Genomic DNA, 26956 nt, shown 5'->3' on the forward strand with positions numbered 1-26956 from the left:
TAAGCCTGACAAGATCAAGCGGGACCTTCTATGTCAGGAATACTTCCGAGGGGGCCTAAAAATGATTAATTTGAGAAATTTTATACAAGGTTTAAAACTAACTTGGGTTAGAAGATTATTAAAGTCAAAATCTAAGTGGATTCAATTATTTACCTCCACCCAAAATATAAATTTTACAGAGTTGGCTTATTTTGGAATTACTAAAAAATCAAAAAACAAATTTTGGGATGAAGTTTTTCATGCCTGGAAAACTATGTCAAAACTCAGACATCCATTTTATTTTGAGGAAGTCATTTCTACATCTATATGGCATAACGAACATATCAAAATTGATAATGTCAGCGTTTACTATAAAAATTGGGCAAACCATGGGGTATGGACTGTAAATGACCTGTTAGATGAACATGGAAATATATTAACATATCAAAATTTTGAAATAATGTATAATTTTAAACCCATGTTTCTACAGTTTTATGGACTTATATTAGCACTAAAAAAGTGGCTACAAGATATTGGAATCAACACTGAAAGAGAAAAAAAACATCAGGCTATTATACCTTTTAATATTAATATTTTCTTCAAGTCCGAAAAGGGCTCAAAGGACATGTATACTATTTTAAATCAAGGAATCTTACCTACAGATTTTGTAGCAGAAAAAAAATGGGAAGGTATTCTTAACAAAGTTGTAGAAAATTGGAAAAAAATACACTTGTGTGTTACCAAGGTTTCAAAAAACACTAGGTTATGTTGGTTTCAATATAGAATTATTCATTATATTTTAGGGACAAATGCTTTACGTTTTAAAATGAAGCTTGTTAGTTGTAATTTGTGTACATTTTGCAAGGAAGAGCCTGAAACTATAGAACATTTACTTTGGGGTTGTCATATTGTAGCCGACATTTGGCACAATCTAAATTCATGGATTTTCGATAAGGTTCTTATCGAAATTCCACTTAATTTGAAAATTGTCATTTTTGGCCTCTATGAAAATTGTAAATTGAACTTTATTAAAAATAAAGTTATCTTACTGACGAAGTACTTTATTTACAGATGTAAGATGCAAGATATAAAACCTAATACAGTGAAACTTCTCAAAACCGGCCGCCCGTCGGACCATGGGATTCGGCCGGTTTTCAGGGGTGGCCGGTTTAATGAATTTGAAATTAACAAGAGTTACTTCCCTTCAATATAAGAGTTACTTCCCTTCAATATGTGTGCATTTGTTTTTTTTTACCATGTATTGTACCTCAATCATAAAGTTTGTTTTGTTGTGTAAATTTAGCTTTGTATTCTAAATTGATTATGAAATAAATATTAAAACATCATTTGTATCTTTATAATTTTTTATTTTGCAGGAATAACAAATAAAATGCAACTATATAACAAAACAATTTTAATATTATTATTTAATATTATTGAAAATCAGTTCCGCCATTCATCGTACCATGCGATGATGATGAATCATTACATAAGCAATGCACACACTTCAGAGCACCACACCTCATACTTAATATACATCCTTTAACCAAATTATAAAGGATTGATAAATTACAATACATTAACCCGACGATAACAATTTACGAGTCAAAGTGAGTGATTAATTTGATAATTTGCCTAAATTTTATATTTAAATTGATGAAATAAAGTAGCCAAGCTAAAACATTAAATGCTAATTAACCATCATCATTGATTAGCGTGGGTGAAGATCAAAATCTCTCAACCGATAATTTATTCGGGTATTGATTTGACATTGACAGGTGAACACTACTCAGTGGCCATGCAGGTGTCTAATTGACCGGATTAACTTGTTTGTTTATATAACAGTATTATATATGGACTAATGATTACAAATGAGAAGGCCGGTTTTATGAGGTGATATTTTATTGATTTTGATTACACAAATACACAAATAACGGCCGGTATCCGGTTTAAAGGGGTGGCCGGTTTTATAAGGTTACCTGACCGTTTATTTACATACACGCCGGCCGGGACTTGCGGTTTTGGCCGATATGAAGGGAGAACCGGTATTAAGAGGGACCGGTTTAGAGAAGTTTCACTGTATAAAAGGTCTTCAAAACTACATAAAAGAAAACTTGATTTTAGAGAAACATATTTCTTCAAAATACTTAAGTGTAGAAGAACACATCTTGTACTGGAACCCCTGGGCTAATGTCATTAATTAAATTTAACATGTATGTATATGAGCATTTGAAATTATCTGTATACTGTTATACCATACCATATGTATGCTCATATATATTACTTGCACTACTATAACTATATTAATGATAATGTTATTACTATACTTAATCCATAGATTTCTAAGTGTTAGTTCATAGAATGCTTATAATGCTTTTTTCTATTTCATTTGTCTGCTTGTTGTGCCACAATAGAAATATATGTTGATACTTGTAGATCCATGAAGAAAAATAATAAATTATAAAAAAAAAAAACTACTTATACCAGTAGGGTTCTCACTAAGGCGAGTCCATGAGTCCTGGACTCATCAAAATCTGTCTGGACTCACCATTTTCAAGATTGAAATATTTTGTATAACTGAACATAGTTTAACACAAATATCATCAATTAATGGCAAAGATTTAAAAGTGATCTGAATTTAATGTCATTTCATTGCTCTGTTAGGAAATGGAGATTAAAATATAACATTATATTGCTATAAAACATTTTCTTCTTGCTGTTGTACTCATCATGGCCAAAAATGATGAGTCCCTGGACTCGCCTTCAACAATCTTTAGTGAGAACTCTGTACCACTTGACCACTAAGGCCCCTTACATACATGAACATAATTGCTTACTCTTCACATTGTGCTGAAGCTTTCAGTTCCGTAGCTCTGACTAGAAAGGTCCGTACAAGTGAGCCAAAGTTTCCTGATTTAGCATTGTTGATAGCTAGGTTCTTACAGACTGAAACAGTTGATTCTTCTAAAAGCTTGGCATCAGAGCTGAAATATAAATAAATATTAACAGTCTTCACGCCAAGTGGCAGCCCAGGCTGTTAAAAATTGCTCTCGGGCCTGTAAAAATTAGTTCTACAGGCCAACAGAATTTAACTAAAATTTTCACAAAATTGAGCTGCTGGCCTATAGATTTAGCAGTTCAGCGTGAAGACTGTATTTATAGTACTACCTTTATTTCGCCAGATGCACAATTCTACAACTGTAGTCTCTTGCGATAAATATTTGAAAAGTATATATATTAAAAGGTCTTAAACCTTGAAACATACTGAGGAGAAAACAATACCAAACAATACCAGAGTCCAGCTTAGCATACCCTTACTTATAATTAAAAGAATCAGGAAACGTTGAGAAAGTGGCTAGTCACACCTAACATTTCATCATAGTGCGATATCTTAGTTCAAAATCATTTTGAGTTTTGAATAAACAGGCAATACCTAACATGTTTCGGCACATATTGAATATCAGATCCTCAATTTTTTCTTTTCAACAAAAAGTTATATATGTTGTCGTATTATTATCAATTTTTGGTCTATACTTCAGTTCTGGTAGATTTTGTTGCCTACAATGGGAAACATCAAATCATGCATGTCCATTTAAATTTAACGAAACTGCCTAAATTTTTTTTCTCCCGAGGTATGCCTTCCTCTACTGACTGTCATGACGATGTTTAAAGAAAAAAGAAATGGCATGATCACTGGAGATGCTAATGACCATGATGACTGCTGGAAAGACAAAGACCACATTAGTCAGTTAAATAAAGTTTATCAAGAGTTGAACTTAAATAAAGTTAATCAACAACAAATGGAAGTTTTTAACGACCTTGACGGTGGTTATTAGAGTTTTAAAAACATTGAGCTGATTTTACAGTTATCTCCCTGCAGTTTTAGGTACCACCTTATTTTGTAGAGTATAATACCTGTTTATTGGGATCAGGAATGAATATGATAACAGCTGATTCCAGAATGGATCAATAGTAGACAGAGATTCGGTACCAGCTAGTTTCATCAAATATTCATTGTTAGTCAGTTCACTGATACTACTACTGTTGGCTCCCATTATCTGTAAATACAACAAAAAATTAGGTGTGATTTCTATCGCCAATACCAAATTTAAATACATACCCATACATGTACATATATACCTTATTACAGAAAGGTAAAACTGGTTAAAGCCCACCATATTTTTCTTGTACTACATGTAAGTTAGGCTATATAGATCATGCATTGCATCTAACCATTTCATATGAGCGTCATTTAATTTTTCACAACTTAGGTGGCTAGGGGTGTATCATTGGCAATCATACATTGTACCACATCTCTTTATTTCTGCAATCATATCCCATCTTATTCAAATAAGGCTCAGTCAGGTAAATGTAATGACATATATTTTAGGGGCCTAATGGAATCAAAACTGATTGCATTTTAAGTGCTAAGTGAATAAATTCACCATATTTTTCATAAATGTGACTTATGAAAAGTATTGTAATAATTTGAGTCTCCATTATTTTAGTATCGTATAATCATGATAATTGTGAGAAACATTTATTAAATCTGTTCTTTATAAATAACTCTTAAATATCTTGGACCTTAAAAATTGGCTTGAACCAGAAGCAAAGCACTCGACAAAACATGATGCAGCGTCTGGTACATATGTAAAACATGCAAAATTCATAAAAAAAATCCTTGGGAAGCACCTGCAAATGCAGCAACATTATCTGGGTACATAATGCTTTATGATGAGTTAAGCCTTCCAATTGATATTTTATTGTGTGTTTTTACTATGTTGTGAATAATTTGTGATGTTATATAATTGTTTCAGAAAAAGGGAGAAGGTTTGGTACCATTTAAACGTTCAATCCCGCTGCAAATATTTGCACCTGTCCTTAGTTATGTTAATGATGTTAGTCAGGAATCTGATGTACAGTAGTTGTTGTTTGTTTATGAAATTTATATGTGTTTCTCTTCTTTAAATAGATTATCAAACTGTTGGTTTTCCCGTTTGAATGGTTTTACACTAGTAATTTTGAGTCCCTTTATAGCTTGTTCATCCGTGTGGGCCAATGTTCCATGTTGAAGGCAGTACATTGACCTGTAACAGTTTACTTTTATTTGTTATTTGGACGGAGAGTTGTCTCATTGACACTCATACCACATCTTCCTATATAGGAACATATATATTGAGAGGGACACGCCATGCACATACCCAGTTGTCATGATTGTAGCCCATTGTATTGGCGGATCATATTTAATAAAGACATATGACATCCACTTTCACTGAACTAGTAAACATTTTTATTCAGGGGCCAGTTGCGGGCCATCACAGGGGTGCAGCATGTTATTGCTGCATTCAAGACCTATTGGTGGTCTGAGGCTGTTATCTGCTCTTTGGGGAAGTTGTTGTTTCTTTGACATATTCCCCATTTCCAAATTAAATTGTCCTTATGATAAAACTTGTATTTATTGACGATTAGAATTATCTGGTTAATTTATTTAGCAGTATTGATTATAACGATAGTTGTTCAGTCAGACACAACCAAGATGAAAATACACAATGTCACAAATGTACATAAAACTAGGAAAGTATACTGAATTTATCATATTTTGACTGAAAAGCAGATCAGATTCATTTCCTATTAGATAAGTCAAAATAATGATAACTTCAAGCAAGGCATTTATTGTACTTTTCCCAGTGTTTCACAATTTTGTATATCTTGAATGTATAATGTAATCTGATTTTTGCATTGCCCCTACCCAAACACGTTTGCCACTTCGAGCCTGTTTATTGTTTGTTGGACAGAATTTTTAATGGTTATCAATAAAACTGGAGTGCCACTAGCACTGAACTCAGTGACAGTCTGAAGAAAAGTCACTTGAAAATTATTCTGCAGACATTCTTTTTTTAATTTCAAAATTCTTGTCATTACTGGGCAAAACCTTAATGTATAGAGTAGGGAAATTACGGTTTTAACTTTTCTTGGTGTCACTCTTTGTGGTTACATTCTATTTAGCATAAATGTATGGTGATATCTTTAAGACAGACGTCTAAAATTCATAAAAAAATGACATTTTCCATGTTCCACGTTGCACGCATGCTCGACTCTTTATTTCCGTATCCTGTTTCTATATTTTTTCGTACCTATAATTTCTCGACCCAAAATACCCCCGTATACAACCTACAGTTTTACGAAAAGGCTTATTTGTTACCTACGTTATATTTTATCAGGTTATAATTTATTTATAAGGAAGGGGGTGGGAACTTTTTCAGTACGTCAGTATCGGATTTTTTAAGCTCAAGATTTCGGGAATGATCCTTTCGGGATCCGGAATTCTTTTTTTCGAATTTTGTAGGGATTTAAATTTCTTAAAATTCGGGACATCGGAATTACATGTTTTAAGCCCGGTATTTCGAAGGTTGGTCCCCTCCGTTAAACATTCAATATGCCTTCGAAACATACAAACATTAACTTTCAAGAATTTCACTGATAACGGCCGCAGGGAAACTGTCAGACTAGGAATTTTGGGATCAGGACCCCTCCCCCTTTCCCCTCCTCATAAAAGCTATTGACAAAGTTGCACTTGTACGTAGTGTTTCATAATCATCGACAAGAATACAAAATAAATATTAAAAAAACAACTAAATACGAGGTTAAGGAACCAGAAAGCTGTTTCCTAGCTGAACGCCAATGCAGGCTTATATAAAAAAAAATGTAAGGGTTCCGTCCTCGCTTACTCTATGAAGCTCATAAATGTTTTAAAAACTTTAACTGCAGATAGTATGAAACAAAAACTGGAAGAAAACTAGGTACATAATTAAGTAACATAAAGAAAACAGGAAATACATTTTTACAAAATTTCCTTCTAGAAACTTGCCCGTGTAATTTGATCATAAACAGGCATCTTTTAAAGTTTGGTATAACATGCAGGATAGTTTATGAAATTGATTAAAATTTAAAAACTTAACTACAGAGAGAGTGTAATGTTAACTGAAAGAAAAACTAAGTCCATTTATAAGTAAAATACGGATGAACAGGATTGCTTTTTACCAAATTTATTTCTTGATACTATCTTATGATCATAAACAAGTGTCTGTGTCCAAGTTTGGTAGAAATGAAAGATAGTTCTAGCAAGTTATTAAAATTTTAATCAACCAGTGAGTATTTGTGAGCGCCGCCGCAGACCACGACGGTATATATATAATCGCTTTATCTCACTTTTTCGACAAAAGTCGAAGGCGATCGACAATGATAAAACTAAAAACATGCACATATTAATAAACAATCCTTGATTATCAAAATTAAGGCATGTCCGTGTTGTTCAACGTGTTGAAGATGCTATCATTTTTTGTAGACTGCCGATTATCAAAAAATACCTCTGATCAATGATCTTCGATATAAAATAAGAAGAAAAAATGATATTGACGCGCTCTTAACTTTTTGATAAAGTTCGATTGTATGATAAAACAGTCAACCAGCTTTTGAAATTTTTAAAACAGCAGTTTCATCATTTTGTTGTCAATTCCGTCACTTGTCTTTCTCTCCTCTGCTGTACCAAACTAAGACACTTCCTCTGCTTTCTATATTAAATAATTAGTTTGTATGCAAATTTAAAGAGAACACTCAATATAAGTTGCAAAATACTAAGTTAAATAAAAATGCTAATGTGTACAGTGTTATTTCTATATGTTATAAGAATGTACTTAGTACTATGCTATAGAATGTATCTTGTGTAATGTTTTAAGAATTCAGGTGCGGATCCAGCCATTTAAAAAAGGGGTTCCCAACCCAGGATAAAAAAGGGGGGGGGGGGTTCCAACTATATTTCCCCATTCAACTTCATTGATCGGCAAAAACAAAATAGGGAGGGGGGGTTCTAACTCTCGGACCCACTCCACTCCCTAGATCCAACAATGTAATTGATTAAGAATACACCTTGGATTGAGAAGGGATACAACATATGTGTCTGTATGGCTTAGGGCGAAGCTTTCTCATACATCTGCTTGAGATCACAAGCTTGTCTCATATGCATCTGAATGAACAAGGACACAGCTTTGCATATCATAATATGGTTACAGTCTAATCTACATTTTATAGAGTAATTATACAGCTTCTCATTCATCTGATTGAGGTCTAAATACTATGTTATTAGAATGTTCTTAGTGCTATGTTATAAGAATGTATCTTGTGTAATGTTTTACAAATTGAGTAAGAATACACCTTCTCATACATAGAGAAGTGACACAACATATGTGTCTATAATGTATGGCGTAGGGTTTCACGACAATTTACCAATGGTGTAACAGTACAAAATAAGAACAGACATGTTGGTTGATTAACCAATAGTTATTGGGGACAGGACAACGTTGTTTTTTTTTACCACACTTTTTTTTTCCATAATCCGGTCTTGTTTTGTTTTCTATCAATTTTAGTTATTTTCGAGTTTTTCAGTGTACTATGAATTCAACTATAATTAACTAACATATGCTGATATGCTATAGTGACTGCCGTGTATAGTAAATGTCGAATTGATAGTGAATGACAAATTACTAGTTTTTATAGTATAGTTATGATCATAATTTACAAAACAAGCGAACATCATTGAAATTCATTGAAAAAAAATAACGCATTTTGGAAAAAAGGGGAGGGCTAAACATAAATAGTCCCGTCACCAAGTACATTTTGTTCAACCTGAATTACAAAAATAGTTTAAGACATCGTACATGTAGCAGACAAATTTTGGTTCAATCGATTCATCAATTTTAAATAGATTAAATTTAAGAAAAGTAGGGCGCCGGACTCAAAGTGTCAGATAACAATTTTTTTTAATTGTACTTAAGGCCAGTTGAGAAAAAAACAGATTCCTTATTTACACGTTCAATTTTCTCTTTTTTCATAGAGAATAGATTAGGTAAAATGAGACATGAACTTTATATAAGAGTTTTGTATTGTACCGCTTGCAAGTTTACTTTTGAATTGTTTGTTGGCGGTTTGTGGCGTTAATGATACAGACGTGTGACGGACAGTTCGTGGTTTTGTTGTGCTGTCCTAGGTTGTTTAACGTGTTCGTTTCTATTCTGTCGTTAGCATGCCGAAATATACACTTGTATTGTTTATTTGTGTATTTCTCTGTCCTGAATGTTCTTGCATTTGTTTTTACTGTATTGCTGAGTTCACACGTAATTCGAATTCGATTCGCATTAACTATTTCGAATTAGTTTTTAAATATGCATTCGAAAAGTTTTACGTCCAAACGTCAATTCTAATTCGAATTGCAATACGCGTCAAATTCGCTTTTTGTCCGAACGAAGATTACTTTTAATTCGTATTTAAAAAAAAAGTATTTCTAATGCGAATTGGATAATTCGAATAAGCCAATTCAAATCTATTCGAATTAGCCAATTCGACTCAATACGAATTAGCCAATTCGACTCAACACGAATTAAAAAAGAAGAGTGTGTGAACGCGATTAACTAATTCGAATTCAATTCGAATTAAATGTACGTGTACACGAGGCCTTAATCTGCATATGCAATGTTGACATTTTAGTGGAATATTTAACATTGTCATACAAGTGCGAGATTTGGCTAGCCACGAAACCAGGTCCAATCCACCCTTTTTCTTAAAATGTTCTGTAGCAAGTCAGGAAAATGGCCGTTGTTATCTTATAGTTTGTTTCTGTGTGTGTTGCATTGTCGTTTTTTTTTTAATTTCAATTCAGTGTTTCTGTACGCTTCGTTGGTTTCCTCTTAGAGTTGATGTGTTTCTTTCGGTTTCAGTTGGTTATCAAGATTTGTTTTTTCTCAATCGATTTATGACCTTTGAACAGAGATATATCACTGCTGCCTTTCTTTGTTACAATAACAGTTTACCTTGTTTATAACCTGTGCCACATCCGATCCTGCTGTTAAAATTTGAATGCTAGCTTTTCATTTCAACAGTATTGTATAACCATTGAATCCAAATATTCAGTTAGATATCTAATCAGTACAGTATGTTTGGTATAAAATATATACAGTATATTGAAATAAGATCTGTACAGCATGTTGAATATGGAATCTGTACAATATGTTGAATATTGAATCTACATGTACAGTATCTTTGATATTGAACATGTACGTCAATTTGTTTGATATTGAATCTGTACGTCAATTTGTTTGATATTGAATCTGTACGTCAATTTGTTTGATATTGAATCTGAACAGTGATTTTGAAATTGAATATGTAGGTTGTTTTTTATATTGAATCTGTACAATTTGTTTGCTATTGAATCTGTACGTCAATTTGTTTGATATTGAATCTGAACAGTAAGATTGAAATTGAATATGTAGGTTGTTTTTTATATTGAATCTGTACAATTTGTTTGCTATTGAATCTGTACAATTTGTTTGATATTGAATCTGTATAATTTGTTTGATATTGCATATGTATTCTTTTATATATTGAATCTGTACAGTATGTTGGATGTAGAATATGTACAGTATGTTGATTGTAGAATCTGTACAGTATGTTGTATGTATAATCTGTAAAGTATGTTCAATAATGAATCTATACAGTATGTTGAATACTGAATCTGTACAGTATATTTAGTTTGGAATATGTCCAGTTTGTTTGATATTGAATCTTTACAATTTGTTTGATATTGAATCTGTACAGTTTGTTGGATATTGAATCTGTAGTTTTTTCAATACATCTGTATTTTTTTTAATATTGAATCTGTATAATTTGTTTGCTATTAAATCTTTACAATTTGCTTGATATTGAATCAGTATAATTTGTTTGATATTGCATCTGTAGTATGTTGCAATCGGTAACTTGTTGGATATTGAATCTGTACAATTTGTTTGATATTGAATCTGTACAGTTTGTTGGATATTGAATCTGTATTTTTTTTAATATATATTGAATCTGTACAGTTTGTTGGATATTGAATCTGTATTTTTTTTTTTATATATATTGAATCTGTACAGTTTGTTGGATATTGAATCTGTATTTTTTTTAATATATATTGAATCTGTACAGTTTGTTGGATATTGAATCTGTATTTTTTTTAATATATATTGAATCTGTACAGTTTGTTGGATATTGAATCTGTATTTTTTTTTATATATATATATTGAATTTGTACAGTATGTTGATTGTAGAATCTGTACAGTATGTTGGATGTATTATCTGTAAAGTATGTTGGTTATTGAATCTGTACAGTATGTTGAATACTGAATATGTACAGTATGTTTAGTATTGAATATGTCCAGTTTGTTTGATATTGAATCTTTACAATTTGTTTGATATTGAATATGTAGGTTTTTTTAATATTGAATCTTTATAGTTATTTTGATATTGAATCTTTACAATTTGTTTGCTATTGAATCTGTACAGTGTGTTGAATACTGAATCTGTTAATTATGTTTATTATTGAATCTGTCCAGTATGTTGGATATTGAATAATATGTAGTTTGTTTGATATTGACCTTTCCAGTATGTTGAATATTGAATCTGTACAGTATGTTGTATACTGAATCTGTACAGTGTGTTGAATACTGAATCTGTACAATATGTTTGATATTGAATCTGTACAGCATGTTGAATATTGAATCTCTGCAGAATGATGGATATTGAATCTGTACAGTATGTTGGATATTGAATTTGTACAGTATGTTAGATATTGAATTTGTACAGTATGTTAGATATTGAATCTGTACAGCATGTTGAATATTGAATCTGTACATAATATTGGATATTGAATCTGTAGAGATAGGTAAGGAATTTTCTTTTTTTGTGACAGCACTTAATTTATTTCACTTCATATGGTAACTTTGGTCAGTGAGAGTGATTGCCTACTACTACAAAATGATAAAGAAAGGAGAATTACTTTTTTCCAAAAAAATATTAATTCTTTGTTCTTTACAAAATAATTTCACATTTTATTGAATATATACTCATTTCGTTTTGCAATTGTTAAATGCTAAATAAAAAAAACCAAGTTTGTTCGAATAAAATAAATCTTATTTCTGTATGCAAGTTTACTGAATTGACAGTCGAGTTATATCACCAAAGGATCAACATGTTTTGCCTACAGTAACGATAACGATGCTACTATTTTTCTTCTCAGTTCGAACCGCCAAAAATGCTTTTGTTGAGGTTTCCTTTTAAGTATTTAAATTTCGACTTGTTCAAATGATCTGTTACACACCTCAACTGATCATGTAAGCAGCGGTACTGATAAAGGTTTTGAAAAATGGCAATCATAATTGCACCTGTCCTAAGTCAAGAACTGATATGCAGTGGTTATCGTTCATAAGTGTGTCTCGTTTCTCGTTTTCTTTCATATATTATTCTGTTTGTTTTCCTGTGTGTATGGTTTTGCACTAGTGATTTTCTGGACCTGTATAGCTTGCTGTTCGGTGTGAGCCAATGCTCTGTATTGAATATAACAACATAGTTAAATATGAGTATATGCAGTGATTTTGCTTGCGCTCGTCACTTTTGTAATTTACGAAAGAGTTTTCACATTGACGAAAGTATTTCAAATCAACTGTATATGTAACCTATAATGGTTGACTATACAAATTATTACTTGGATGGAGAGATATCTCATTGCATATACTAAATCTTCTTATATTTCTTTAAAACAATAGAAGCACGATTTATTTTACTGAAATATATCACGTTAATATCAATTTTATGCACATTGCATCTCAGGTTCTCTCTAAACCTGGCTACGTGAAATGTTCTGAATATTTGATTGTGGGTTTTATGCCGGTTTTGATCGAAGATGTAACCACTGTTTGAACAGTATTACGACAGATGATTAATATCATATCCTTCATAATTTGACCGAAACAATGTATTTGTCTTATCGTAATCAAGTTATAAAACACTTGTTTTGTGGTTCTGATGTAAATTAATTGGTCATGTTTGCAATCACAATAAGCAGAGAAGAATGACCAAATTAATAATAACTTAAGGCTGAAAGTATTATTGCTAATTCATTTAATATTTTCACTCTGATTGATCTGTGTAGAAGTTTTAACAAATACATCATTTTAATCGGATTGAAAGATGCCATTATCATTACTCAAACGTTATACGTTTATTTAGCATTATCCGTAATGTCCTCTTTGATGAGATGTCTGTCATCTAATACGTAAAATAACAAAAATATCGAGCTCGGAGGACAATTCAAACGCAATGTCCCTATTAAAATGGCAACATCAAAAGCTCTTACACATCAGTGTATGTAAAGTGCGGATCCTAAAATATCATTTTTACTGTATATGCCATAAATGTCTAATGTAGAATGATAAATAAACAGACGAACTTTTTTGAATTTTTGAAGAAAATGAAGAAAATTAGTTAAAATGTATATGTTCAGAAAAACATAATACTAATAAAACAAAGTAAGAGATGCGAGCGGGGTTTTATCGCGCCTAAAGCCATCCAGCTGTGAAATATATACCAAAACAGGTGAATATTTAGGACATTTCACAAACAAATCGTGCAGGTGCTTTATAACTAACAGGTGAGATGTTGTTGCAGTTAAAAATATTCATTTTTATACAATTATTAAAGTTGTATAACGTAGAATATGTTTTGTCATTCAGTTTCTTCATATTTAACTAAATTCCACTATGATGATATCGTAATGCTAGTCATGTTTACTGTCGAATAATGATACTATTCTTTCATTTTCATTGTGGAGCGAATCATTAGTATTGTATATGCGGTGCATTTTCACTGTATAATTTTTTTTTTATCTATTACAGCTCATTTCTTTAAGCATGTAGAGCAAGACTTTAGTTGATTTGCTTGCTTTTTTTTTATTGGATAAACATTATGATAACATCCAATTTAATTCAAATATTAAAAATATAGGTTAAACTATGCCTATTCATATTGTTTAATAATGTCAATCTTATTTACAAAGTTTGTATAAACAATTATATAAACAAAGCAAGCAAGCCAACCAAAGTTTTGCTTTACATGCATTAGGAAATTAGCTGTAAAGCCTTAATTTAGCCGACTTGCTCAAACAATAGATAAAGTAAGAAAAAAGATTTGATAAAATTCAACTTACGGAGGAAAGTTTGGTTTTAAAACACTCTAATAAATTCAATAAAAATAACATTTATTTCAAATGTATTCCATTAAGTTTCTTATAAAGCGTATAGGGATCTTTATCCTTATTTTTTTTTATCCATTTCCATCACACTTCACCACTAATTACGTACATCTTGATAAAACCTTTGTTTTCCCGTTTAAAAGGTTTTACACTGGAGCCCTTTATAACTTGCTGTGTGAGCCAAGACTCCATGTTGAAGACCGTATTTTGACGTATAATGGTCTACTTTTATAAATTGTGACTCGGATGGAGAGCTGTCTCATTGTCACATACGACATCTATATATGGCTCAAAAACGAAACGAGACGGGATAAAAAGGGATAAAAAAATCTACGCTACTTTTTTAATATATTTATAATGGGCTTAATATGAGTCAACATAAGTAGTAAAATAGTGGGTCGCACTTGGGTATAAGCGTCACGCCGGATTGCCGATTTTTTGCAAGCGTGACAGGTGAAATGATTGTGTAGTGAAAAACGGGAAATGAAGTCTAGCGGGACACGGATAATTACAAAAAATTAGAACTGTATATTATAAGCGGGATACGGGAATCTGACAAAACAATAAGGGTGCTATAAACAGTTTCGTATAAAAAACTAGTGGTTATTCCCCGACTAAAAATAACCATTGAGGGAAACCCCTGTTTATTTACTTACTTAGTGAAAAAGCATCATGTTTTTTGTATTTGATTGTAAAAATTAGTTAATTAGCTTTCAATTAAAACAGGTTGAATGATTGAAATAATTAAAAAAATTATATTAAATATACATGTTTCGAGGGGAGACAACACTGTAAACAGTCTGTGTTTTTAGCAGTGAAAATTGAAAACTTATTTGCAGCCACTGTAGCTCTTTTCGGAGCAGGAAACCGTACCCTGAAACAAGATTTTTTTAAAAGGCCTGGTAAAAACCTACAAAATTCATACAGTTTTGATTATGAAAAATGTGCATGGATCATGTCTTCATGGGAGTGCACATGACCTGATTTCAAGTTTTTTATGTTAAAATTATACCTTTTTTCCTCCATGTTCATTGGATGAAATTTTTATAATATGATATCTAGTTTTATATAAGTATCTTTATTAATCAGTCCACCAGTAAGGGTCACATATGCATGGTCCCTCAAAACATGACGTCATAGAAAAAAACTGTTGATTGCACCCTAAGCAGAATACGGAAATCTGCAAAAAAAAGTAAGCGGGATCCGGGATCAGAACCCCCCAATGAGACCCCAGAATAAGATATTTTTATATATTTATCCTATTGTTACAGTCATGCCTTCAATGACAAATGTATCCGATGCATGCATTTTTTTTATATTTTGTTCCCTTTTTCAATTGTGTGGGGTCCAAATTTATAGACAGAAGTCCTTTAATATAGATATTTGGAATTCGTTGACATGGTGAATCTAACCGTGTATCTAGTTTGGGGATTTTTTGCTTAGTTGCTGAAATAGCCCACATAGAGTTCCAAAGGGTCTAAAAACAACAAACATGAATTGTAGCATGCATTTCGTGTACAATAACCCAAATGTGCATGGTTTTACCTCTGCGGTAGTATCTATTCGCGGATCTAGAATTTTTCATAAGTAGGGGCCCACTGACTGCCTAAGAGGGCCAGCTGCTGTCACGCTCCAGTGATTCCCTATATAAGTTAAAATCAAGGAGAAACGTAATCTGAAGAATTCAATATGACATTTTGAGAATCGCTTTTGTTACAAGTTTGAAAAACTATATATTTGATGAAGAATGAATGAGGAATTTGTATTTCAATTTGAAAATACATGCATCATAAATCCTAAAGTCATCAACTAAGTTTTTTTTTCATTTGTTGCAAGTGCATTTATCACATAATTGTACAATAAAAATTCCTCGCATCTTTGAAAATTCTACATTAATAATGACTGCACTAACAGTGATAATTCATCGCAACCATAGTTAAAATGGATCGCTTTCAATAATCGATATGCTATATTATGATGCTTTTATAACACTTATTTGAACTTTAATACTATGTTTGTATATTATAAAGACATATCACAATGAAAATATGTTAAAACTCAACTTAAAATCCTTTAACTTGATATTTTCAAAACGTAAACAAATACAGTTTTCCCATGATCCTTTATTCTACAATAGACATACCCGCATATAACAGTAAAAATGAACTAGCTGGATTCGCACTTTATATACACTGCACATCAAACGAATGGTTAACGACTGTCATATTCCTGACTCGGAACAGGCATTTTCAAAAGCACAATATACTTCTTATATTTATATAATGCATTAAAACATTCAATGCTAGCCTTGACTTTTGTTGAATTATTTTTTTTTGGCTGAGGTCTGTTGTTTGAACATATTTTTCAAGTGTGTCATCTAATAATTAAATTGATGTGTGGTCAAACTCGTTTTAATCCCTCTACCATGAACATATGCGGTCGTTTTTTTCGCAATCAACTCGTATCGCGAATATAGCGAAAAAAAAATTGCAGACATTATTTCTCTGTTTACAGTACAAAAATAATTTGCAAATGGACTCATCGTGTTTTATTCTAATATTACCATTCTAGTTGTGCATACAGTTTTTGTTTACCTTAATCTTGATTTCCATCTTCGAATTCCTAATTTATTTTTTGAAGATTTTATCATCAGAGTATAAAGTAAAATCACAAAAAATACTGAACTCAGAGGAAAATCAATTTGGAAAGTCCATAATCACATGGCAAAATCAAAAAACAAAACGCATCAAAAACGAATGGACAAGAACTGTCATATTCCTGACTTGGTACAGGCATTTTCAAATGTAGAAAAAGGTGGATTAAACCTGGTTCTATAGCGCTAACCCTCTCACTTTAATAACAGTCTCATCAAATTCCTTAATTGCCTCTAAATAATTTGCTGTTTTGAATTGACATAGTCTTATTTACCTCTGTTAATATATGTAATTGATCGATAAGCTTTAGTCATTTATATTTTGTAATGTTAATATAATAAAAAAAAAACAATACTCGCTTTTTTCTCATAATCCAAATTTTAATAACTTTAAATGAATTCGACTAGAATAAAATGTTTTGTTCATGAAAAAAACTGTCTTCAATGTCATGCAAAAGACACATATGTCGCTCCTGTTGAAAATAAATTGTTCTGAATAAACGATTAAAAAAAAGTCAAGACAAAATTGAAAGGGGCTGATTATTGGTATTACGTAATGTATGCCACCTATATCACAGTGTGTAATGAATGAGGACAGTTAGATGAACAAGGACAATGCAAAGATATGCCTTAGAAAAAAACATGAAATGGCACTCCGTTGCCTGCATAGCACTTGTGATATATCTCTCTCTGAAAGAAATATATTAAAACTATAACTCCTGAACGTAAAATGATCCACAAGTTATCGCAAAGAAACAACACGAAGTGTCATCTACTAATCATGAAATAACAATTAGCCCATGGTAATAAAAATTAAATCGTATATACTGAATCTGAATTTATTCTTGTGAGCGTTTAGTACTTAAATAACATTAACATTGAAAGCATTTGTTGAACGGTTTACAAGTTGCACAGATTGGACATACAGTGTCATAATCCAATATCTGACCATATCTCGAGTACAACTCCTCAACGATGAAAATTAAAATTTCGCAGTTTACCTCAAAATATTGATTGAGCAGTTTATACAATATTGCAAACCTGTATTGCCGCCAATCATCGCCCATCACCGGTCAAAATACCTTCGGACAACTGTATTTTTCTCAAAAGACTAGGACAAAATTAAAATAACAAAAAATAGCATAAGCAGTGCAATTGTTTCTTCCTTTGCACGTGGCGCTTTTTTGAATATTTAGGATATATTAATACGCAGTCATTTTGGGTTAGAATTCGCCAGTTAAATTCGATACCTTAGTGTAAGTAGACTGCATCGTTCCATTTTCACGATTTAGCGATCTTGCAAAAACTCTTTCAAGGATTCGCACGGCATTATAACATTAACTACCTCTTGCACCAATTGGTTATTGCTGTTCATCTGAACTGGCATGCGCTTCAGTCACTGGATATTGACAATCGAACAATATGTCAATGTATCAAAATACTAGTATACTAAAAACAATTTGGAAACAAAAATGAACAACTACCCAGTCTTAACAAAGAACAAACAGCGACCATTGTGTATTTACATGCGATATGTTTGGCATGCGAGAGGTACAAGTTGTTTTATGGAGTAGTTAAATAACAAAAAATGCAACCTATGTTCAATGATTTACAAATATAAGAATAAACGCAAGCGAATATGTTATATAAATCTTAATAAGTTCAAGTTCGACATGTAATCTTTGGCAAGAGTATTATCCTCATTCCTTAGCAAATAAATCAGTCAGTTTGAAATTCATGATGTTAAGGATGATCCTTCCAACTCATCTTTGGTATATGTGTTATACTTCTTTTGTCGGACATATATTTTAGGAGTCTTGTGGATTTCACTCTGATGTACCTAAAATTAGAAAACGATGTATATATCAAGTTTTGAATTAATCAAGTCATTTCTATTAAACAATTTTTCCGTATAATCATTTTTCATTTTATCATCGGCGTCGGTAATTTTTCGAGGAGTCAAATTATAGCAACTTCGTACAATTTGTCGTACCTGCGAACACCTGCAAAAACCACTTTGTACTCTTGCAAAACCATTTCGTAACCTGACCCTTTCCAACCATAAGAATATCGTTATTTAATTAATATTTTGATGTATGTTATTTTTAAATTCCTCATGGTATATCTATGCACTATTTCTTTGTATATCATTTTGTATCTCATTGAATACTTATGTGTTTGCCATGCGATACCCTATGGACCATTTTATATATTTCCTAAATCTCAACGGCAGGGGTACAAACCGGGTATTTACTAAATTGCCTACCTGTCTTAATGTCTCCAAATGTGACAACAATTCTTTAAAGGACGGACGCTCAACTGGATCTGTTTTCCAACATGAACACATAACATCGTAACTAGAAAAGAGGGTACAATTTAAATCTAGGAGCCTCAATGATTATCTTTAAGGCATGTTTGTAATTTAAATTTCGTCAATATTTTGGTTTAAATTTAGGCAGCTTGTTATTCAAAGTTTTCATTTGCTTTTTGTGTGGAGTTTTGGCGCAAACTTTACGCTAATGGTTTTTCACATTGTCGAAGGCCATACGATTGTCTATGATTCATAAGATCCACTTCATTTGAAATTTGTTGGAGATTTTCTCATTGACAAACATTCATGTACCACATCTCTAATTTGTTTAATTCTAGTTATGTAAGAATCATGTTTTATAGCACGTAGTGTTTGAGATCGATTAGAAGAAAACACCTTCTTGCATTGACTAATACATAGCAGGTATCTAATTAAAATGTGTCTGAACCGATTCATGATTAATAGGCACACATTCATGTCGAATAGGACAAGATGTTTTTTTATACATGTTTTAACATCAAGATATATCAAACCTTTTCCAAACAACTTCTTAGTCATATATATGTGGCAATGCATCTAATTCTATCAACCTTGAAATTTAATTGGGATATATTTACGTACATGGCTGGCTTACAGGCGGACGGTTGTTGCAATCGCTGACCTTTTAATATCAAGGTCACAACAGTTGTGTTGTCTGTTCCATAAGGTGTCTGTGCATAAGAAAATATTTCCCACATCAAGACACCGAAAGACCTACAATATATATAAAATCCTGAAAATAATAGTCAATGCGAAAAATATGTTTTTCTTCTCTTAAAAAGGCGTACGATTTATTTGACAAAGACCAAGTACATGCAGGTATAAAGTGAGATTCATTTTAATCTTCAACTCTAATTCTGATTGAGACGAAATGAATGACATTTTTTTTAATGTATTTGGACTGCATTTTATCATTAGATTGTTCTCTAATTGTTTTTTTAGTTTAACAGAGATATTTCATTTCTTGAATGATACTGTACTAGTATATATATTTGTTTAGGGGCCAGATGAAGAACACCTCCGGGTGCGGGAATTGTGGCTGCATTGAAGACCTGTTGGTGACATTCTGCTGTCGTCTGATCTATGGTCGGGTTGTTGTCTCTCTGACACATTCCTCATTTCCATTCCCAATTTTATTTCGTATTTTCTTACCAAACATCAGATTTACTTGAAAACATTCCTTTTGAAAAAGATTCTGGCGACATCCATCTAACTGGTAACATTGCAGAACCAGTCTTTCTGTAGTAGTTTGAACTAAAACAGATAATATTGCATTATATTCATATCTGCAAATGTATTTTATATTTAGGTTTTGTCTCTCGTCTTGAACTTATAAAAATTCCTTTTTAAAAACACTAATAATTCAAAGGTAATAGCAGATAAAGTGTATGTGTAACAAAAGCAAAGGAAATCATTCTGTATTTGCCAACCGTGATATTTATAGCAGTAATGGTAACAAAGACTTTATCAAACCACTATTCGGTATGCCGTTTCGTAATCGATATCAGTCACGGTTTCACGGCTTTTATCATACAAATTTAGTCATATCAAGTGACTTAAATATCTAAATTAGTTGCAATTGTGAGCTTTTTTTATATTATGTTGGTGTCTGGGGTTGGTACATGTATACAATATTCATATTATATTCCCTGTTTAACTTGTAATATGATAACAGTCACCAGTAAAAAAAATATTGTTTGCAGCAGTAAACCGGATATTCTTGTGAAAAAAGCAAACAACAATGTAGAAGATGAATTTTACGATACTTTTTCTTAAAAATAACTTAAAGTAAATCGATACGTTGTAAAAAGAACTCATCGCATATATCTCATAAATGAATCAGATATTCGAAATGATTCTTATTTCGATGTTTAATGACATTTTATCAAGATATTTATAATTAGTTTTTGTACTCAGATTATAACGTTATATTTACCAAACTATAAAATAAACATGATAAAGGCGATGCATTTCAAATTTTAAATTGGATTTTAATACATGGTACAATTATATTCGTTCGCCATGTTAACTATAAATGATGTTTGTGTTACTGTAAGTCATTTCTAAGTTGATAACTGAAGAATCAATATATTATATAAAAATTTAAAATAATATACCCAATTATATCCTTTGCTAAGCCAAAATCTGCTATTTTAACAATCATATCTGTCTGTCTCGACGTTAATAAACAGTTACGTGCTGCTATGTCTCTGAAAAAGATATAGTGCTTCGGTTCACAGAGAGAATGCTACTTTGCATTTTGAATTATTTTTCAATTTCAAACTTATAAAGATATATCATTTCGTAACATAAGTAGATATAGGAAGATGTGGTGTGAGTGCCAATGAGACAACTCTCCATCCAAATAACAATTTAAAAGTAAACCATTATAGGTTAAAGTACGGCCTTCAACACGGAGCCGTGGCTCACACCGAACAACAAGCTATAAAGGGCCCCAACATTACTAGTGTAAAACCATTCAAACGGGAAAACCAACGGTCTAATATATATAAACAAAACGAGAAACGAGAAACACGTATATATTACATAAACAAACGACAACTACTGTTCATCAGATTCCTGACTTAGGACAGGTGCAAACATTTGCAGCGGGATTAAACGTTTTAATGGATCCAAACCTTCTCCCTGTTTCTGAAACAATAGCATAACATCACACCATAGAAAAACATACGATAAAATATCAATTGGCAGACTTAACTCAATCAAAAAAACGTATGATTATAAGTGTTCATCAGTAATCGAACATATAACAATTAGGTGATGTATATTGGTTGAATGGATCCATTGAGAAAGAGAAACTACTTATATTAAAAATTAGAACGTTGTTTGAATTTTTGAAACGAGTCCATGGTATATTACTCAAAAATATAAAACATTACACAATTAACAGTCGTATGTGGTTTAATCGTTTAAGATACTCGTATAAACATAAAAACAACACACAATAATGTTACTTTGTATTTTGAAATGTTTTTTTTTATTTCAAACTTGTACAAATATATATCATTTTGTAAAATAAGTTTTCAGCAGTAATTAAACATATTCCAATTTGAATATATTTGGTGTACTGCATCAATTGAGAGAAAGTACCTCTTAGAAAGTAGAACGTTGTTTCAAATTATTTAAAACGAGTCCAAATGGTTTATTTCCAAAAAATTAAAAAAACACACACATTCATACCTGTGTACAAACTGTATTTGTTCTAGATATGTACAGGCATTTGCAACATCAAAACACATATTCAACATATCAACTGCTTTTAGGTGTGACTCGTTATTCTGTAATTATCACAAAAGATATATTAGTAAAATCTAATATATTATACCAGACCTATAGTTCTATACGCGTGACTTGCAGTTCAACTTCAAAAGACTCAACAGTGATGTTCGAATCACAAACAGTTAAAAGTTCGAACCAGATCTAGGGTATAGAACATTCAGGATCCATATTTCGATAGTTTTAAATAGTCCTTATTCTTCAAGCGATCAACACAATCCTTATGCTAGATAAATTGGAATTTGTTCAAGTTCATAAATGTTAAGTGAAGTAGTAACATACTGAACATTTTGTTTTGATTTAATCATTTGATATTAATTATTTATACATATTTATGTTAAACCAAAAAGGAAAAGGTAAGTTGTGCTAAATCTGACAGAGAACAACATAGATCAACATAACTTATAGAAAACAAACATATCTATTCCAAAAGATTTAAAAGTTATACAGTAGTTCATTTACATTTCATGTTATCATTTCAATTGACAACTAAACTAACAATAAAAAATTAAAACACCTTAATACATCAAATGACATGCGTACAAGCAACATATGTGGATTGCACACACTTGTGATAATACTTCGGGAGATAAAAAAAAAAAAAAAAAAGATATATAAAAATAATGATATTGTAACAAAAGGTCGATAACCAAAAGAAACTCTGTAAATTTAAGCTAAATATTTAGTTACATTCAGTTTGATAACAGGTGCATAAGGCATGACTCAAAATTTACACTCAACATAGTTCTGTATTAGATAGTTTTAAAGAGCCGAAATGAGTACATGTTACATTTTTTTATTTTACATCATATAATGTAATAGTTTTGAAGACTACATTTATTGATTGCAAACCAATGAATACTTACCACATCTGTTCTTAACCGTTTTAAGTATGTCTTCAAATCTCCTCCTGACATATATTCCAAAACTAACAAAATATAATTTTTCTCTAGTGAAACTCCCAAAAACTCAACTATATTTTTGTGAGAAAATTTGCTGAAAGGAAACATAAAACATCATATGATCATACAAATGGTCAGATAAAACAGATACAATGTTTTATACTTTTATGATACAAAAGCATGTTACATATGTATGTGTTTTACATTTTGCACTTTTAAATTAAAGAATTAAAAAAATTGGCGAAATATTGTTTTAATAACTTAAAACATTGTCTGTCAAAGTTAAAAAACAAAAGTAATATTGCTTGAGTTTATCGATTACTACTTTATAACTTTTAAAAAAAGTTGTCGTAGAATTTTTGCTTTTCTAAAGAAGGGGTTTGTCTAATTCAAACGTGAAAATAATCGTTAAAATCAGGTAGCAAAATATTTTTCCCTATAGTTTTCTTTTTTTTACAAGCACGATGGTTTACATTTAAAAATGCAAATAGTACCTTAACGTTAAAGCCTCAAGGAAAAAGTCGGCTCTAGTTTTCTCAGAAGACCCTTGTAATACTGACTGAAATATAAGAAAATACGAATTAGTTCCTTAACTTTCAATATTCAATGCAATCTATATATTAAATATCACCTGCATTAGGTCATTACGGGGCGGATATATAAATATTAAGTCAAGCCAGCTGAAGGACGCCTCCGGGTGCGGGAATTTCTCGCTACATTGAAGACCTGTTGGTGACCTTCTGCTGTTATTTTTTATTTGGTCGGGTTGTTGTCTCTTTGACACATTCCCTATTTCCATTCTCAATTTTATGATATATTATGTTTATTTCTGTATTATTGGAGACTTAAATTATAGTCAATTATTTCGAAGCTTACATCAAATTAAGTTTTCAGTATATGGGCATTCACATAATATTTTAGCGGGGGGTTTAGCCAGTCAGGTTAAACCGACCATTTTTCTTGAAATATCCTTTACCAAGTCAGGAATATTGCATTTGTTATCAAAAAGTTGGTTTCAATGTATGTTGCATTTGCGTTCGATTTGATGCATGTAGTGTCTTTGTCGTTCCGTTGCCTTCTTCTTGTAGATGTTTGTGTCTCCCTCTTTTTGTTACACGGCCATATTTATTCCTAATCAATTGATGACTTCTGAACTGCGATGCACTACTGTATCCTTTTGTTGTTTATACGTACTAGTACTGTGTTCCTGTCTCGTGTAATGTTGTCATTTTATTTGTATTTTTAATAATACCAGAAAAGTTCTGGTTCAGCTAGCATGGAATCAGTTTCAATCTACCATTTTTCTTAAAATGTCATGTGTGAAGTCAGGACATTGACAGTTGTTATTGAATAATTTATAACCAAAAAGCTTTAATTTGGCAGTGTATTGGTTTTGTTGTACGGTTGTTTCCTTCAGTTTTGATTTGTGATATGTATACATGTTTTTGCTTACTCAATTTATGACGATAGAACAGCGGTATATTACTGTTGTCATTATTAAATGTTATGTTTCCCTCTTATTATAAGTTGTACAAAAATCATAAATTTTTAGAACGTTACTACATTACACATTGATGACATCGTGTATGGATGTATTGACAGACTTCAAATCTACTTCTTTTAACCAATCCACATTCTGTATGTGTGTGGTCAAAGTTAGATGCATGAAATTGAATGGTCTTCGTTTGTTGCTGTGTGTCATATTGTTTTTGTACATTATTTTGTACATACATCAGGCCGTTTGTTGACCTACAGTGACCTATCGTTGCTACCTCTAATTAAATCTAATTTTATGGTAGAGAATTGTTAGGGGTTATTCTACATACAAAAATAAAAAAATACTATTGTTTGCATGATAAATAAAGCATTTTGTATTGTTGATTGTCGTTTTAAAATCTGCATGTGTGTTTTTAAATATCAAAGTTGTGCAATTGCTGTCTCGTCTAATTGTTCAAATATTTACTCTTTCTAATCATAATGATTTGTAATTACATGTTGACATGTAAATGGAAGAAAAGAGATATGGACGCCCAAAATTGGCATTATAAACTTCTAAATTGCCTCAATTACTAAATATATTAATATATAAAAGAAGTGCTTATATATTCACTATCAAAGAGATGTCTCAAACATCGAATCCACAAAAAAAAACTAATCATATGCTACAACTCAATTTATATATTAAAAAGTATGGTTATGTCTAATGCTACCTTGTCTGCATTTTTTCGTTGGAAAATCCTGTACCATAATACCACTATACACTTCACCAAAGGCACCACTCCCTATATTTCTATTAAAACAAGAACATATGAAAGTGGAGGTAAATTTAATATATTAAAATATAATTAAATAACATCTTTGCAATCATTCCATTTTTGGATGCAAATGTACAAAACTGGTCGTCGAAATCACATTATAAATTTTTGCTGCATTGACCTGCATATGGACATTCGTTTTTTGTTATGGATATTTCTAAAATTCAAGAATTAATGGAAGAAAGTTTTAACCATGCATACTACGAAAATGTCGTTATTTGATGGTTCTGCTATTGGAAAAGGACTGTTGTTCTTTTCAATGATTAATGCCGTAAGATAACGTTTGGTATCCTTTCTCGTCATATATGAACAACAATTCATAATTAAGAAGATATGTTTAAAATCAAATAAATCAGTAAGTAAGTAAACACAAAGAAAAACAGTGATTATTGAATGCAAGACCTTAACAACGAACGAAAAAATATTTTGATAAATATTTTTCATGAAATATACAAAATACAAACCAAACAAATATGCAAAGGACAGTCATTGTTGAAGGCCGTACAGTGACCAATAATTGTTAATGTTTGTGTCATTTTGGTCTTTTGTGGATAGTTGGTTCATTGGCAATCATACCACATCTTCTTTTTTTAAACTTTGAAAACCATCTATTTCTGCCAATCTAAATACTGATAATGTCTAATCTCATACACTGTTTTAAAGAATTAAACTGAATTCTGTCACACTCACTGGCTACAATAGTTTTTTTTTTTTTTTTTTTTTTACAAATGATAGATTTAATGGAAAATCTTCAACACAACTGCAAAAACATAATGTGTTTTGTCTTTCAAATATTGCGTTTAGAAGGGTTGTATGATAACATCTTCAAAGTTGTTCAGTATCGAAGACAATGACTTCAAATGCATATGTTGAATGTTAATATCTTGTAACTTGTTTGATGTTTGATTTACTACATGTTAGCATTTTAGCACACATACAATAAATTAACGTGCACTATTGAAGACCTTCACGTTCTAGTTTACAATATAATACTCGTAGAGTCACTTTGACCGAATTTGACCTGCCGAATATACCGGGTTTGGACTTAGATACGCAACATAAAAGATGCAACATTTGTTGAAGGAACTACTTACCATTCATGTGCACTTGAGATCATCCCAAGTTATAATGGGATGTGTGTTGCTCAGTCTTATAGTTTTCCAAGTTAAATTTGGGGTATTTTTTTGGTCTGTTGATCGTTTTCTTTTTTTAAGTCATGGCGTCGTCCATTTTTTCTTCTGAGTGGGAATGACACTCGGGCGTATTTAGCATTTCATTTTAATTGATAGAACTAGAATGATTTAAGCTGAAATGTGTAAACTGTCCCAATTAAAGAATTTCGTTACA

General features: G+C 31.4%; 1 protein-coding gene and 1 long non-coding RNA gene across 3 annotated transcripts in view; both read right to left on the reverse strand.

The window, feature by feature from the left end:
• Nucleotides 1-6055, reverse strand: part of LOC134718839 (dymeclin-like) — a 30776-nt gene extending 24721 nt beyond the window's left edge. The window contains exons 1-3 of one of the 2 annotated variants that reach the window (XM_063581628.1): nucleotides 5938-6055; nucleotides 3895-4037; nucleotides 2817-2963 (exon numbers count right to left, since the gene is read on the reverse strand). In XM_063581628.1, coding sequence (XP_063437698.1) covers nucleotides 2817-2963; nucleotides 3895-4034 — 287 coding nt within the window. In that variant the 5' untranslated portion in view covers nucleotides 4035-4037; nucleotides 5938-6055. Of the gene's footprint in view, nucleotides 1-2816; nucleotides 2964-3894; nucleotides 4038-5901 lie in introns of both variants that reach the window. The other variant, XM_063581629.1, reaches the window with a different exon arrangement.
• Nucleotides 6056-21253: 15198 nt separating this feature from the next.
• LOC134719638 (uncharacterized) lies at nucleotides 21254-23855 on the reverse strand. The gene is made up of 3 exons (XR_010107640.1): nucleotides 23789-23855; nucleotides 23259-23388; nucleotides 21254-21305 (listed from the first exon to the last, which is right to left on the reverse strand). It is a non-coding gene; the product is annotated as an uncharacterized LOC134719638 (long non-coding RNA).
• Between the last annotated feature and the right edge of the window lie 3101 nt (nucleotides 23856-26956).

This window comes from Mytilus trossulus, chromosome 5 (assembly GCF_036588685.1).
Source record: "Mytilus trossulus isolate FHL-02 chromosome 5, PNRI_Mtr1.1.1.hap1, whole genome shotgun sequence".
Classification (NCBI taxonomy): domain Eukaryota; kingdom Metazoa; phylum Mollusca; class Bivalvia; order Mytilida; family Mytilidae; genus Mytilus; species Mytilus trossulus.